Genomic DNA, 17,658 nt, shown 5'->3' on the forward strand with positions numbered 1-17,658 from the left:
TTATGGTTACATCACATAATCATCCAATTCAGTGTTAGCCTGAGCTAGAATAAAAAACAATGACACAAGCTTAGCTTCACACATTTGGTTTATTTGTTACATTATTAAAAGTTAATAAATACCGTACTGTCAAATGCAGACAAGCAGTGACGGCGAGTCTTTCAGCAGCGGTACATGTACACTCTGGTTGCAGCCACACTTTAGTGTCCTCTGAGGGTTTAAGAGGCGGTACAAACAATCGCACAATCAGACATTCACGTCTCTCCCATCCTATAACTGCTTCCGCAATATTCTTACAATATAAAAGTGCATTTTTAATGCATTTAAACATCCCAGGAAGAAAACATTTTATTTATATATATATATATATATATATATATATGTAAGACCAACATGAACGTCCTGCATAACTCATGCTCATATAAACATCTCTGCGTCTTTTACATCACTGATGTAAAATACAAAATGAGGAGGAGCTCAAAGGGGTTTCAGCGCCCCCTGCTGTTGAGAAAGAGATCATCTGCTTCAAGGCCTGGTTCCTAAAACAGGGTGTTCTACTAGCTGTACACGTATAAAACACAGAAGCCTTATCAAATCACAACGCAGTGTGGTTTATTGGTGGCACTGCTCACTTTAGCACCAAGACATGGCCTTCAAAAGCCACAAGAGAACAAAGTTATAATACAAAGCAGGGGGCTGTCAGACTAACCGCCATTTAGTCCCTTGGGGAAAATCCCACCTCTACTTGTTTGGCACTTTGCTTTAAATTACTTACAAAAAAATCCTCAGTCTCATATCAAATTGCTCCCTAAAAACATTTTGGCTTACTTACAGTACTTTATAAACTTTACATTGCTTACTTACAGTTTTACCACCTCCAGATGGTAAAGTCTAACACAGCATAGGGCATCATCTGTTGTGCACTCATGGCTTTTTGTATAAATTACAGTGTGGCCTGTGTTACTGGTTTGACACTGGGCTAAGGCACCTGTATGTCCCTTAGAAAGTGAGCCAGCTAATCGGCGATGAGCAGCTCGGCGTGAAGGAAAGCACCCTTTGTTGTTATCAAAGCTCCCGCTGCAGTTGCAGGTTGTGATTGTCATTTCAATTCAACCAAGATGGGCTGATGTGAACTAGGCATGGGCCGGTGCGTAATATTCATGGTATGACAAATTTGGGCCAAATGGTAATTATATGAAAAGCTTAAGACCAAAATACATGATGTAATCTAATTGTTTTCATTTGAATCGGAAAAAAAAGTTAGCCGCAATGCTTCTAAAACGCTGGTACATGTTATTATAGGAAAGGTTACTTATTTCATTTATTTATTGGTAAATTGGTTGTCTTACATAAAATTAAACAAAATGTAGATTAAAGATCTGACAAGTGTTTTTTTTTAAGTAACTGTGCTTATGCAAAATATCGCTTTTTGTTGTTCTGCTTCTTAATCAGGGGTTGATGGTTTATTTGTATGAGACGTTTTGGGATCATTTCTCTGAGCTGTGGATTTTTCACAAGCTGGTTTCACAGCCACGACAAAAACAGGTGACAAGCAGGCTAAAGGTAACATCTTAGGTCTAAAAGGACAAATAACTATAGTTGCTCTCGTGCTGATTCATATTGAAAAGTGCATTATGTGGATATAAACACGATGAAATGAAGGGTATTTGTGTAAAAATGGTTTCCCATTCTGGGTATTGCGTGTGTTTTGGGATCAACGATGTGGAATCACAGTGTTCTGCGTATGTAATGTCACCATCTGTTCTTATATTTATGGACCAACAGACTATGTTGGAATAAAATGTGATGGTCAGAAAACATTTAACAGAATCACTCGGAAAGTAGGTCCTGTCATCAGTTTCACTTTCATTTTCAAGCATCCAGCATGCTGACATGAATGATGCACCTGTACAGCTTACAGTGTGACATTAAGTGATGTTGTTATGGCCGATATCTGGGTCGCTGTTCTTGTCAGTTCTGTGGCAAAACAGACTATGTTGGAATAAAATCAGGAAAAACGTCCTGTTGGACCAAAAACATCCACAGCAGCTCTGCTTGTCTGGCAACCAAATTCTGCATGCCATAGTGTTAAATGTCATCAAGCGCCAAGGTACTAAAACCTGTAGACGAATCCCTGATTCAACACACCTGAATCAAATGAATGGCTCATTATTAGGCCTCTGGAACTTGATGACATGCAGAAGAGGTCATTCAGTAATTTGATTCAGGTGTGTTGGAGAAGGGATGGGGACTCCTGCTCTAGATGCCATAATCATGATTACACTGCTGATTCTATTTGCAAGCAGTTGATTGTGACATGCTGAAGCTCACCAGATGCAGTTTTAAAACATTCTAACAGATTAATAAGAATAATAAATGATGCCCTTATGGTTTTCATATGATGACATTCTGTATTCAGAATCCGCATCCAGATAGCTGAACGTCTCTTTCTTTTTAGCAATAAAAAAAAGTAGTGGCATACTTTCAAGCAGCTGACCGGCAGTGCACAGCAACAAACAAGGGAACAGCAACTCTGTTTTATTCTGTGCTTCAAACGGCTAGAAAAAGTTACTTTTAACGCCAGTATTTTCTCATATACCTCTATAAAATGACATTAAACAGTACAATCAGTATGACGGAAAGGTTTGGGGGTTTTGAAACCGCAGCCTTTAAAAACCTTGAGACCAGAAAACCAGCCCATGCCAAGTCTGAACTGCAGTGCGATGTGGAACTTCGTGTGAAATTTGGCCTAGCAGATGTCTACTTGTTTGGGGAAGGTCGACCACACTAACGAGCCTACAGACTTAAAATCTATGTTTCTTTAGCATGGAGTCCAAGTCAAGGTGGAGTTATGTTAAAACTAGACTATGTTCTGAAAACACTCAAGCTGCTGGTACACTTGAGGTAAAATTAACAACACAAAAAAAAATCCTAATTAAACATTTCTTTTAAAAAAATATCTCAAACTTCATCCTTTTCACAAAAAGACAAGGATTGGAGAGGAGGAGAGCTTACAAAACCATTGATAAATTGGTAAAAAACAGTTCAGAAAAGAAGATTGGATAGAAGCCACAGTTGTGCACAGCCCAGCCTCAGCACCGCTTCACTGTCTGGGGACTCGTGTGTGTGTGTGTGTGTGTGTGTGTGTGGGTGTGTGTGTGTGGGTGCGTGTGCGCGTGTGTGTGCTTGGACCAAAAGACAGCACATACAAAGCTAAATTAAATCCTGATCCTCTCAGTCTTTGTCTGTCCGTCTAAGATGTTGTGTGCATCATCAACACAGGACATTAAAACCGTCACTACCATATATGGGAGGAGTAGATGAGGATGTATGAGGGGTAGTTTTATTTGCCGGTGGAGGGCTCAGAGGTCCTCCTACGACTGGGGGAGGTGCTGTCTGATAATCTCTCGGGACTGCGGGGGGATCCTGTCAGGAAAACGAACAGAAAACTCCACGATGAGGTCACCACGCTGCGACGGGTTCTTGGGGAAAGGCAGACCTTCCCCCCTGACCCGCTTCAACGTTCCTGGCTTGATGATGTCGTGGCAAGGGAGCGAGATGACGCGGTTTTCCAGCGTGGGAATACTAACAGTGCAGCCACACAGCGCCTGGAAAAGAGAGAGGAAACGCAGAGGGTTAAAGTCTATAGAAAGAAATGAATTCCAGAGCCATGAATATCCTAATGACCTAATGTTTCCATGAGGTAAAACTGGAGTTTATCTCCCTCCCCCCACTGACATCCCCAAAGCACAACATCATGCTGCTGTGTTTTCTGTGCTGTGTGTGTGGAAAACAGAGAGTGTTCCTCTCTAAAAGATCACTTAGCTTGGACTACAGCTCCCGCCGGGTCTGGAGAACCACCTCTGGAAAAGAACATTAGGATCTTGGCATCGGAAAGGTTTTCAGGTCTTTGTGTTTTGTGTGAGTGCACAAGTGTGTCAGCGTTGCACTGGGGACTAATTTTAGCAGCACCCTCATATTTTGGACTAATGAAGTGAGGCAGGAATCGGCTGAGCTCGTGAATAGTTGGAGGGCTTGTCAGATCCACACAGTCATGCCTGGCGGCACAAACACACACACGCACACACGCACGCACGCACACACACACACACACACACACACGCACCCCCACACACACGCACACACACACACACATAAGCATAACCTCCTTATCACAATGTACCATGAATCCAGAGACATGTGGGTTTTAACGACTTCACAGGCTTTGTGGTGGGCATCTTTCGGGATATTAAGGCTGAACAGAAACAACTATTTTTAACTGTGTGACTGAATAGCTGAATGAACAACAGACTTTATGTAACACTTAGAAGCAACTGCTACAAAGAAAAGCAGTAAAATAAAAAAAATTAAAAAGCCAGGTGTGAAGAGACACAGATGGAGATGAGCACACAGTTACAAATCCGAAAGGTTCGGGTCAGGAGTGTTAAGAGTAAATAAACAAAATAGTAACTTTGAAATGTATATGTAAAAATACAGACTCATTCTAAGATAAACAAAATAATAGGTACAAAATGTCTAAAATATTTCTTTTTACCAAATAATATAATAATTGTCATAATTAAGTTTAATAGTATTGGTAAATAATGACATCTGAATCTGACCATAAGAGAGGAACTGGATTGACAATATTTTGGATTTTATATATATACCCAAAAGAAAATGGGCATTTTTGTGATGTAATTTAATGTTTAAGTAATTAAATATAAAAAGTGAAACTTGTGTATGTATTCACTAAATATAGACTAATGTATTTTAAGTAGGTTACATGACAACTCAGAGTTCAATTGATCAGAACATTTGAATAAGACCAAAAACATCATACTTAACAAATAATGTTATGTTGTCACCTACACAAAGGTTTAATCGTTGTTCAGCAGAAAGACATGAGCCTTAAGAGGTCACTGATACGGAGTCAGGTGGCTCACAGATAGTCTACAAACTTTAAAATAAGCAATTTCATAATTACTACAATCAATACGGAGTTGTTTTTGTCCCGCAGAATCCTGGAGCAAATTCATAATGCAAAACATTAAAGAAAATAAACTAATTTCCAAGTACTATTAACTTCCACTCTGCCAGCTTTTCATAGTGTCAATTGTGTCTTTGCACAGGCGTAACCTCTCAGCACATCTATGTCTGTACTTGCTAAATGTTCTGTTGGGAGCGTTGTTGGGTTTCCTTGTTCTGTCTGATAGAAAGTAAATATGGACCATTGACTTTTGGGTCAAGCGGAGCAGCCGTCTCAGAGCACAGACAGGGTTTTTCCAGCCATGACATCAGCGTCCTGTCACCCAATGCATACGTTGCCCTTTGACCTGGCCTTTTGGCTGCCTCCGAGACTCATCCTCCAGTTCTGAACACTTTCATTCACTAACGCAGATCTTACACACAGACACAGGTTGCCATAACACTGGGAGCACACCGCCATCTGATCAGTGATTGCATAAGGCTCTGCTCAGACAGCAGCGCCACAGAGACTGGCACATATAAAACAAACACTGACACTTTTTTACAGAAAGGAAACTCAAGATTTTCTCAGAGCCAAACATCCTTCCTGCTTATTAAACCTAAAAATTCTGTTTCGTGTTTGCTTCAGGATGCAACCGATAAATATCCTCTTAACCGAAAGCGTCCTCTCAAAGATGTTGACTGGCGTTGACGACGATTTACACAGGAAACTGAAGAAGGAGGTGCAGCGCCACCTCTTTCAAAAGTGTACTGAGAACAGAACATGCCAAGTGTTTCTGTTCACAATAGCTGCAGGGAAGTAAATGAAGGCAAAACAGCATTCACTTAAACTGATACGGTAGTTTAATTTTATACAGTGCTTTACTTTTACAGCAGGCATTCGTTCTACTTTACACGTTTTAGTCTCTGTGCGTGTCTTAAACAGTAAAAACAGTATGTCACGAAAACGTTGAAGTGGTAATTAATGCATTAGTAAAGTAGCTCTCAGAAGCAGGAATGGATAATTATCACTTATAACTGGGTGAAGAAATATTACTCAGAACAATGATTTATTGCGATCATTTTTTTAAATTGTAGTTTGTTATCAAAACAGACAGTAGGTTGAGATTCATACTGCAACTGTTTAAACTATGATCTTCCACTGCAGGTTTAATGAAATCATTAATAAACATCAATATATTTGAAGAACATTGAATTCATTCATTTATTTTTTGCTTAGCAATACATTACTGCTTAATGTAAATGAGGTGGTGAAGGAGCTTGTTTGACGAAGGCTGTGGTTTGTCTATTTTTAGAGTAATATTTGTGTTTTTGTATCCCAGGCTACGTGCAGTGACAGATGCATTAAAAGTACTTTTTATTACCACTTTTTCGTTCATCGCAGTGAGTAAAACGTCACGGTAACATTTTAAATCCATAGCTGCAAACAACATCACTAAACCATACAGAGCTGCCTTACAACATGACCTGAGTTCAAGCTTTCTGTGAACTGTGGGGGAGATGGTCTGAAGCAGAAAGGAGCATTGAAACACGCTACAAAAGATCCCATTTTGTACATTTGACATGCGTTTTCTTTTTCAGGGAGGTAATTTCTTGGCTAAGTACTACTAAAGGAGCAGAAAAGTGGCTCTACTGCATGACAACTATAAAGTCTTAACCTTCTTAAGACTTTAAGAAGGTTTAACAAACTAAAAAGAAAAGAGAAGCCAGCGTTAAACTCTGTTTTTTTTTCTTTTACTTGCATAGAGATGGAATAAAAACTTTTAATACATTATTTATACTGTGCAATCAGTTTTTGTCCACACCTTGTAATTTGGCTCTGCATTGACTTGTGAGATTTTCTTTCAATTTTTAGATACTTTTTTTTCCCCTTGACAAAAATAAGTTGTTCAATACAGACTGATTCAGAAATATCAAATGACATACAGCATCATATTCATCGTTTGCTTTGACTATTTTGACACTAGAGTTGCTTAAAGATGGTAAAAGTTTACTTTGGTCTTGGTTCCTGTGGAACAAGCTGTTACCTTCAGCCACTGAGTCCAACTAATCTGGATCTACACTAATGGAAATGCTATGAGAAATCCCTACTGCAGGTAAGAGCTTAACAAAATATCAGTTCAAAAATCCAGAACTGTCCATTCAAGCACACAATCTACTAGAAAAGATTCAACATCCGCATCAGCGGCTATTAAGTTGATGGAAGACAAACGTCCGATTTTGACTGGAGCGCACTGAGCCATTATCATCGCTACATTCTGGCCTCCTATGGGTTTGGAAAGAATTTGCTTCTAGAGAAATCAGAGTGTCAGATTTGAGCTACGTCTCCTGTAGCTTGTGGCTTTTGGAGATGCTGCAGGGAGGAACGTCTCCCATGAGTGTCACAGCGTGGTAAAGCAGAATTGGCAGCACTAAACTAAGCTGCCTACCGAGGGATGCTTCTGGCAGAAAACAAAACTGAGCAACCTCATAGCTAGGGAAGAATCCAGCTGTCAAAATATGACATAATATTTAATACTCAAACCTCGAACATCAACACATCCAAACGGTTCTGTTTTGCTCCTTAGAAACAATAAGCTGGCTTTTATTTATGGCAGCAATTATTCCCTGTGACAGAACTTGTTTTATGCGTTGCATGACATATTTCACACTTTGATAGATTGGAGTGTGTGCAGCTCGCATTTGAAGCTGGGGTTTTTCGCTGCAGCATTCCTCGGCATTTTTTGAAGAAAGCAGAGCAGAAGGAGGAGAGATATATGAGCTCATTTTTGCTTAGGAAACTAAATCATCTGACCCACTTCCCTAAAACTCCCAGGATGCAGCCCCCACCCCAGAAAACATTTCCCCTACTCTGCCTCGTCTCATGTTTAACTCCACCAGACTTAAGTCTCTTATCTGGCCGTGGAAAGATGAGACGGTTTTAGCTGTGGGAGTTGCAAAGTGCAAACTTAACCGCTTGCAGGTTTGATTAAACAACATCTCCAGCTTTAAATATGACTCAATAAACTCCAATGCGCTCTAGTCTGTGCAGAGTTGCTGTGTGAGGCCATTGCTCCATTACGTAGCTGGTTATTTGGAAAAGTTTACAGCAAAACCGTGAAAATTGGCTTAAGCTGAGAAAAAAGAACAGCACTGACATCCCTGGTGCTCTCAGCGAACCCACCATCAGGTTGACTCTCAGGACGTGGCAGCCTTAATGGAAACACTAAAGCGGCGGAGCACCCAGTGCCCTCCACACTGTAGGAGCGGCCAATTAAATATCCTGCCAGATGCAATAATAGAAGCTGGGATTGTCACCAATGTAACACTACGATCCATCTTTATCTGAACGTGTTTGCAGGCGGTGGATACTTGTGTGCTGTCTTAGGTGTTTATGCATATGATTTCATGCTGATGCACATAACGAATGAGGATGGTGGTTCTATGCCTGTCACACCAGGACACCACATTCCTGCTTCCTCTCTCACATGTGGGTGGCAGAGACCGCTCCGACTGATCCTGTCCTCCAGCAATGACCACATGCAATGAACGCATCCAGGAATAAAGTGCACTGTAGGAATATTCACAAGCCTTCAGCGCTTATACATTTTCTCACGTAGCAACCACAAATATAAAGTGTTTTATTAAAATCTTATGTCGTAGACCAAGAGTTTGCAAACTAAAGAGCCGTTTTGCTCTCAGGTTAGCCAAATAAAACTTTAGAGCATTAAATGTCACGTGACTTTTTGAAAAAAGACAACTTTTTCAACAAATATGTACATATTATCATTTTTAAAGAAGTGTTTCATTTCTATTTTTAGGTTCTGAAGAAAACATAAACATAAATCTGGATTATTATTATTATTATTATTATTATTATTATTATTATTATTATTATTATTATTATTTTAAAGCACATAGATTTCAACCTATTGACAAGAAAAAGAGATCTAAAAACGTATTACTTGTACTTTGTGGGAATCCAGTGCAAATATTCCAGGAAAAAATGCAATGGTTAAAACCTGCATTTGTTATTATATTTGTGTTTAAAAACAATAACTGGTTCCTTTTAATTGTCAGTCAAAGTTACTAAGAGCCATTGTGGAAAGTCAAATGTGACTCCACAGTCGCAGGTTTCAGATCGCCGTGACAGACCAACATAAATTAGTTTAGTTTTGGAGGAACAGAAGTCATACTTGTTTTTCATACTTGCTCTCTCAAATAAATTCATTTAAAAAATACTTTAAAAAAGGTTAGAGGCTCACATTTGTATGCAGAATACTTAATTCAGCGGTTCATAGAACCATCTGTCACTGCAATATTAGCTGCAGGTTCCAGGACATTGACTAGGCCATTCTAAACTTCTTATTGTAGGTGAGTAATATTTTCACACCCAAGTTGTGGATCACAGGAGCTTCTCAGCTTCTTCTTTGATTAATGCTGTCCTTTCCTGGTCGGTCAGTTGAGCTGGATACTCATCTATTGGCAGGTTTGACTTTTATCGTGATTAAGATGTTTAAAGTTTGGGAATATTCTTTTTTTTTTATCAAAGATGATAAAATATATAGTCCTCCAGTCCTTCATCTAAAACATGACCGACATCTTTTAGATTTTTGTTTTACTCTACATACCTGACTTAAATTAGCTAACAATTTTTCTTTGTAAAATAATATTTCTCCTTACTTCACATTTAACATTAACTCCTTAATGTTAATCTACCACATAAAATCCCAATAAGTCCTTCTAAATTGTGTGGTTGAAGTTGACAAATGCAGAAAAGCTTTAGAAAGTCACTGTTTGAGGCATTTCTCAAACAGTGGGCTGGGAAGTTTTCTGTTCCAAAACTTCCCAGCTGAAGTGAGTGTTTGCCTGACTGGATCCACCGGGAATCAAAATCCCTCTAAAGAATTAGCAACTAATCTGTGGGTAGAGCTGCAACATGAGGAGACAAACAGAGATGAAATAAGTTGGACGTACCTCTTTTAGGGTTATCTTGCAGTTATAAATGATATTGGAACCGTCTCTTTTGAAGTGGGCGTGCCCCTTGTCTTTAAGCACAAACACTATGTCGGCAGGAATGTTCTCAGGGGTCTCGTCCCCCTCCTTTGGGAAAGTAATCTTGGTCCCCTCCTTCCAGCCCTTCTTGATGACGATGTTGAGGATCTTGTCCTCCGTTCTCATGCTCCTCCCGTCTGGATTCAGCCTGCGGCGGGTGATCTTCATGCGTTTGGTGCAGCCGTGGAAGATCTCCTCCAGTGAGACCTTCAGCTCGTGGACCACCGGCGCATCCTGGTGCTTCCGGTTGGTGCCCAGGCGCTCCGACGGGGTTGGCCCCCTCCTCCTGCGGCCCTCCCCTGGGAAGCCATTGTTCATTCCTCCGGGAAAGCCAAACTGTCTCCCAAAATGAGCAAAGGGGTCATCCTCATCCATTTCCGTGTCCTGCTCTGTGCCGTTGCTGTGGTCGTTGTGGAAGGGGAAACCGTTGGAGCGGCTGTGGCTGCGGCTGGAGCCAAAGAACATGTCGAAGGGGTTGGAGCCCCCGAAGAACGAGGCAAAGGTGGCGTGGGGGTCTCCATGGAAAGTGTAGTGGTGCGTCGAGCTGCCAGGAGCGCCAGAAGAGCTATTGCCTCCTGTCTTCAAACCTGCAACAGATCAGAGGGCTAAGAAACGACTGACTGTACAAACACACATTAAAAACCCCGTGCAAACTGTGAACATCTTCTAACACACACATAGCTCTGACCCCAACATCAAACACCCTGGAACGGTATCATATTTTTATTACCGTGTGTATAAGTATGAAAAAAAAAAGTAAAATTTAGAATGAAAAAATGTTTGATTTTCTGACTTTTCTTGTCTTTAGTTTTCTAAAGGCCTATTTCTCTTACATTCTTTAGCTTTAATTTTACCCGTCAAATGTTGATTTTAACATTTCACCCATCAGATTTGGGGTTTTTGACATATAGACTGAATACAGATGCATTCAAAATTTTAGAAAAAGTCTTTTCATCACTTTTTGGACTACCTTTAAATTCATGTTTACCTAATCTGGGCCTCTGAGCGTTAACCCTTTCATGACCTGAATTATATGGAGGCCACTTGGACCTATTTTGATTTCATGAATGAAAAAGGTGTAGAAACATTCCCTCACTGCATATTTTAAGTCAGTGTCAACTTTCAGTATTTCTGTCTTGTTTTATTGTATGCAATAAAAGTTTAGAAGTTAGTAGAGAAGCCAAAAACAGGAGTTTGCTTCAGTGTTGTGTTGTTTTGAAATTTGTGGTACCTACAGATAAGATAGGTAAATATTTTGTACTAAAATGTCCAAACCTATATTAAAACTTCAGAGGAAAAAAATGTAGAAAAATTACCTGAAAACATGTAAATTTTAAATAATAATAATAATAAAAAAAACGTTTTGGAAGTCTGTATAAAATCAGATGCCAGACAGAGGATCTCTCTCAAAAAGCAGAGAGAATAAACCATCGTGGGCGGGAAAAAAAATCCCACAGCATCACCAACCTTCCAGCAGTGCTGCCAATGGAGCAACAGCGACTGAAATACGAGGTCACTGCGAGCAACAAGCTCACACAAATACACACATGCGTGCACAAAACGCCCACAAATGCAAACTACAGCAGTTGCCGCTATTCATATCGCAGCAGCATCATGATCTCGAGCCATCTGTCTGTCAGGGAACTCACACACACACACACACACACACACACACACACACACACACACACACACACACACACACACACACACACACACACACACACACACACACACACACACACACACACACACATTCATACACAGATCACAACAGCAGCTGAGAAGGACTATAAGTTATTGGACCTGGTGAGGGTTGTTGACACTATAATAACCAACAATCACACATAAAATACAAAAGCATGAACTCAACATTATTACTAGAGTGACTAATGCATATTTGTGTGATATTAGACCTGAGCCTGAGTTAACTCAGTAGAAGTGCCTGCTGGCTTCTCAGACTGAATGAGCCCTCCAGGCTTCAAACCTGGAGAAGAAGACCATCACCCGTTTTCTCCTCACCTTCCTCTCCCAGCTGGTCGTAGATGGCCCGTTTCTTGGGGTCGCTGAGAACCTCATAGGCCTCTGCGATTTCCTTGAATTTCTCCTCTGCGTTTGGATCTGTGTTCTTGTCCGGATGGAAGCGCAGCGCCATCCGTCGGTAGGCCTTCTTGATCTCATCCTCGTTGGAACCTTTGGGGATCCCAAGGGTCTTGTAGTAGTCCTTCCCCATACCTGCGCCTCTCAGGACCCAGAAGCCCTCTCTTCAGCTCAGACTGTGCTGTGTCACTGGTGAGACACAAGGACACAATAAGAGTCTCGTAGCAATCCTCTGAGATAGATGCCGCCGAGAATGACAAGCTAGATGCATCTCAGTATCTTAGAATTATATTAAAAAGTTAATTTACTCAATTTAAAAAGTTTAACTCACATGAATCTAAAACACAGATTTATACGTTTTACACATTCGGTATGGTTTACGGCAAATGAAAACCCACAATTCAGTTTCTAGCGTAAATATAACATAACATAGGACCAATAAAAGTTCAATAGTGGGATAAAGTGTGGCAGAAAAAGATGCAAAAATAGTAGGAATAGCCACACCTTTTAGACAATTACAAGGCAAAGCATATCTAAGGGTTTGAAGGAGATTTACAATGTGAGGAATGCAGCTGGAGTTAGAATCTCAAGGGCCATCACGCCCTTTGTATGCAAGGATTGAGGATGTTGCACACAAAATGTCACATTCCTTGAGTTAAAGCTTCTAACTGGACGAAGCGGACTGTTGCTTCTTGGTTCAAAGTCCACTCGTCAGGTGAAAGTAAATTCTGTATTTGACAGGATAAACACAAAGCTTGTATCTAGATACAGACTCTAGATTGAGTGTATCAAGATTACAGTGCAGCTACAGAGTGGAGAGATAAAGTTGCTATGAACACAATCCGGGCTTCCTTAAGACACACAGAACCACAAGCTGATCATCTTCAAGCCACACTGCACTGATGCAGTAATTCATGCAAAACGAACTCTGGTCATGAATTGACAACAAAAAAATTAAGTAGCCCATATTTCTGTATAAAAAAAAACTTTTTTTGTTGGTTACTTTCAATTACAGTTTTCTAAGAAGCCAATTTTTTAATTAATAAGCTCTGAACCAATATCTAACAATGTGGAGATGGCGAGTAGTTTTTACATTTTAATAAAAAATGAAGAATAAAAACAATACAAAAATCACAAGGAACACAAGGAGCCAGAGTAAAACAAAACAAAACAAAAGAAATCACAGCTGGAACAAACAAGCCAGTCATGTGAACGGGGACAAAATTAGATTAAACAGAAGGAACCATCAAGGAGTGACTGAGAATGAGATTTATACGTACTGGGGATATTGATTACTGAACAAGGAATAGATGGATGATCAGAATGGGTTGACGGTGTGAGGGGAGAGAGAGAGAGAGAGAGAGAGAGAGAGAGAGAGAGAGAGAGAGAGAGAAAAAATGGCACACTGGCCAAAACTGGATAAACTTAGTAAAAATCAAACTAATACTAACAAATAACCAGACATAAGAAACATAGTTAAACTAGAGTAACTAAGAAAGGGCTGAAGCAAAGAAAAACAGAAACACGGCTGATCTAAACAAAGAATTGAAACTAAGGAATGCATAAACAATAAACAAAGACGAAAGCAACTCAAACAACTCGAGACCCTGGCAATATCATCAAAACTGACAAAAATAAACACTTTAAATGCATGTTTGGACAATCTATGCAGTGTTTCACTTTAAATTATTGAGATACAGACATTTGTCAATTATATTCAAAACTATTGAGAACCACCTTATGACCTGGCCAAACAGGCCTACTTTACAGCTGCTTGTGGCCCCCTGCTGGCCTGGAGGACTTGTTCCAAATCTTGAAATTACACAGGGCAGATTTATGAAAGAATCAGTTGGAAAACTCCCAAGAGCTTTAAATTTGTAGCCTCACTTAAGTTTTAATTCCTGCAGAGTTACACACACAGATAAGAAGGCAAGTTGTAGTTAAGTGCCTCACCTAGCAGCACACCAACATGTGGCACAAGGAAGCTGGAATCAAACCCACAACTGTCACCACAGTCGCCACGTTACTTATTGAACTGCTGAGCAACAAGAACCGGCATTATTTGAGTGGTTGCTTATGGAACACTTTACATCATTACAAAAAGACATGTGTGGTTCTTCAAAATAAAAGCCCCACACGTTTGTTTCATGCGGTGCTGACTAATTTCTGACTTATTTCTTCTGTTATCTTTAAACTTAAATGCCTATTTCTCTATTTCCAAAATGACGAATATTACACGCAGTTAAGATTCAAAATAACCCAGAGCAGTTCATTGCATTTTCAGGTTAAAATAAAAAAAAAAACAAAACAAAAAAAAACATTAGTGTTGATTTAAGCATACCAATAAAATGTTATGTTTCATACAACAATGCAGTGATATCTGCTACCTACCTGGCATACATCTGATGTAACACTTTTACTTTTAGTTACACCAAAGACTTGATTTGGTACAGTTAATTTGAAAATATTAAACTCACCTTTTCTCCCCCAATTTCCTAACTCTGGAAAAATAAAGAAGAAGAAGAAAAATGTACTGGTAATAGGTTTTGCTGGAAGAGGGCCCCCAAATTAAATTCTGCTCAGGACCTCAGACAACCTCAGGCCGGCCCTGGATCTGCCATGCACCCTCCAGATATCTCATTTGAAGACTCTGTGCGAGATCTATTAAGTGATATGTAGGGAACAGAGAGTGCTGGTTTCACCAACTGTTGCCATGGAGATATGGTGATGATGTAGTCTGAGATGGAGAGCAGAGGAATCCCCTTCATCTTACTGTAACCGAAAGGGCTTCTCCACATCAACTCTGCCTGGTAGCTCCAGAATAATTTCCCCTTAATCACCGCTTCTGGAATCGCAGGAGGTTTTGTGTGAAAACAGTAGGAAGCAGCCCACTGCAGACCACGCTGATACACTGCCTGAATCTATTGTGTTCAACCAGCTTTATGGGCAGGAGAGACCCCCCTCACTGCAGTGCCTCTCAACAGGGCACAGCAGTCTCCAGAGAGCAAAATGAGGAGGATTTTTTTTTCTTCTTCTTCTTCTCGCTTGTGCCTTCTACTTAAAGAAACAGTTCCAATTTGCGATGTGATGCCAAGAATAAAGCTCAATATTTCCGCTTATTTCCCGACACATACATGCTCATATGCAGGCCCACAGACCACGTAAAAGAAGCGAAGACAAAGCCCTACCAGAATGCCCTGTCAGTGGGGGAATCAGATCAGCATGGTCCGGCTTCCTCCAGCCTGTTTCTGCGCTCCTTTCTCCCCTTCAGTCCCGCTGTCTGCCCAGCCGCTCCGGTTCCGTTGCCTCCTTATAATAACCTGACGTCAGGACGCAGCACCGACCGGCGGGGATCACAGGCTCTGAAATAACCAGTGACCAAACGCTGAGGTCCGCCCGCCCTCCCTTCCGCCACCCTGCCTGCCTGACGTCTCGGTGGAAAACCTCAGAGCCAAATCTGGACCAGTGCTGTGTTGATGGGGGAGCAGAAGCAGACTGGTTCCAAGAATCAGGGAGAGAAACGTGTCTAAATCGATGTCTCTAGTTATCGATTTAACGGCGCGAATAACTTAACTCCGATGGCTGTTTGGAAAAGCAACCCTCTTCTTAAACTTTGTAATCATTTAAAAGTAAAAACTGTATTTTAAAATGTCCTTACCGACCCCGCTGCTGCTGCGGTGTCCGTCCCTGGACTTGTGCCTGAAATATGGAGCCTGGGCTGGAGACCAGACCAGACCAGACCAGACCCAGCCCCCTCAGCCGGCCTGCAGGACTCGGGATTTTTATTTTTATTTTTTTCTAGATTTCTTGAAGAACAACAAAAAAATAAGTTTCCACAAACTATCAAAAGCAATGTCTATTTTTTTCTTTCTTTCTTTTTGCTCTCATTAGATTGGACAGATGATTGCTGTAAATCAGCTGTCCGCACAAATGAGATCGAGTCCCGTTTGGATGCTGATCTGAGAAATGTGGGTGTGCGTGTCCATGCGCGCGCGGTGCTACAGTCGTGCCTCGTGCCTGGTCTGAGTCATGAGATGACTCCACTCACACCCGCATCTTTACCTCCTATCTCTGTAAAGAGTGCAATCATCAAATCACAGCGTGGAGGCTTTAAATTGACCAGACATCTCTCTCTGGCTTACTTTCGTTCTATGCATTAAATCTGAGGCTTTATTTCCCAGCACTGACTTCAAAATCAGAACCAGACACTTATATATATATATATATATATATATATATATATATATATATATATACAGGACTTTGACTACACTGTCTAAAACACAGGGGCTGAAACATTTATCAAACACTGCATATGCATTTTGAGATGTAACCGACATCATTATTGCACATTTATGCCACCCCTCGAAACCATGGTGCCCTGGGTGTTGAGCCATCCCACCCATATCATAAACCACTACTGTCACCAGCTGTTATACTAAGAAACACATTTGTAGTGTGAAAGTTGTGTTAAAGTCCTCAATTAGTTATTTTAGCAATTTCTGCTTCTTTTGTCAGACTGGAAAACATTAATGCATTCTGTATTTCTAAATATTACCAAACTCCTACTACTGTTTCTTTGATAAATGATAGATTTTATAAGGATCAAGTTGCCTTCTCAGTTTAGTCATTATTAGCCCACTAATTGACTGTAAAACATTGTGAGTTTGAAAGAAAATGTAAAAAATGATCACACATGTACAGCATATGAAGTAGATCTGCTGCAGCTGCCGCTGGACGTTGCTGAGGGTGGACACCAAAAAGACTTCTGCTAACAACCAACCAGGAATGCCCTACACAGGCGCAACACTAAAACCTTACCCCCCACTTAAAATCTAAGTTTAGACAGCTCTGCTAAAATAACCAAGACTTGACCCTTAGGAAAAAAACAGACGCTTGTGGGAGACTCTTTAATAAATATACAGTTAAAGTTAGGCAAGCCATTAAAAAGTAATTTTAAAAAAAAGCAGCTTAAGAGGTTTTGCAGCAGATTGCAAAGCTTAAAAAGTTCCTCTTCTTTTTTCAACAATTTGTATGTCTTCACTATATAAATGCTGTGCTTTCTTTCTGACTCTTTCTCACAAAATAGTTTTCTTCACAAAGCATAGAATAAAACAAATGATTACAAACACCACATACACATCCTGGTAAAGGTGTGCAAGAATCCACAAAACGAATTCAATTTGAGTGCATTTATTTAGTCAAACAACGCAGAAATGGTTCATCAGACTCAAAATCTGTTGTTTTCCACGACCGTGGACCATCCACGTCCCCACGCGGAAATCCGGCAGAAAACCTCAGCATTGAGTTGAAGAGAGGAAAGCTTAGGAGAGGATCCAGATAATCCAGAGATTTAGCAAAAATAATGATCCAACATCCTTCTCTGTTGATGACTAAAGAGTAACATATCAAGACACAAACTATGCATTTTATTAAGAGGGTCAATATTTGTGCTGTGATGATTTTGTCAAAAACAAAAACCTGGAAATTTCCTCGATGGTTCAGAACTGCTAGAAAAGATGCGCTTTGTTTTAT

At 40.3% G+C, this 17,658-nt stretch overlaps 1 protein-coding gene across 1 annotated transcript; it reads right to left on the reverse strand.

The window, feature by feature from the left end:
• Positions 1-70: 70 nt before the first annotated feature.
• Positions 71-15,613, reverse strand: dnajb5 (DnaJ heat shock protein family (Hsp40) member B5). Its single transcript, XM_014992262.2, has 4 exons — positions 15,312-15,613; positions 12,046-12,312; positions 9,946-10,610; positions 71-3,608 (listed from the first exon to the last, which is right to left on the reverse strand). Exons 2-4 carry the CDS (start codon positions 12,254-12,256, stop codon positions 3,375-3,377), a joined length of 1,110 nt encoding a protein of 369 aa, XP_014847748.1. The 5' UTR covers positions 12,257-12,312; positions 15,312-15,613; the 3' UTR covers positions 71-3,374.
• Between the last annotated feature and the right edge of the window lie 2,045 nt (positions 15,614-17,658).

Source organism: Poecilia mexicana, unplaced genomic scaffold (assembly GCF_051168715.1).
Source record: "Poecilia mexicana isolate PSO_F unplaced genomic scaffold, ASM5116871v1 scaffold_9, whole genome shotgun sequence".
Lineage (NCBI taxonomy): Eukaryota > Metazoa > Chordata > Actinopteri > Cyprinodontiformes > Poeciliidae > Poecilia > Poecilia mexicana.

Coding starts and splice junctions, on each gene's coding strand:
- dnajb5 (XM_014992262.2), bottom strand. CDS start 12,256: ATGGGGAAGGACTACTACAAGACCCTTGGGATCCCCAAAGGTTCCAAC. Junction 10,611..12,045: donor CGACCAGCTGGGAGAGGAAG/GTGAGGAGAAAA, acceptor GATCTGTTGCAG/GTTTGAAGACAGGAGGCAAT. Junction 3,609..9,945: donor GCAAGATAACCCTAAAAGAG/GTACGTCCAACT, acceptor TCTCTTTTCCAG/GCGCTGTGTGGCTGCACTGT.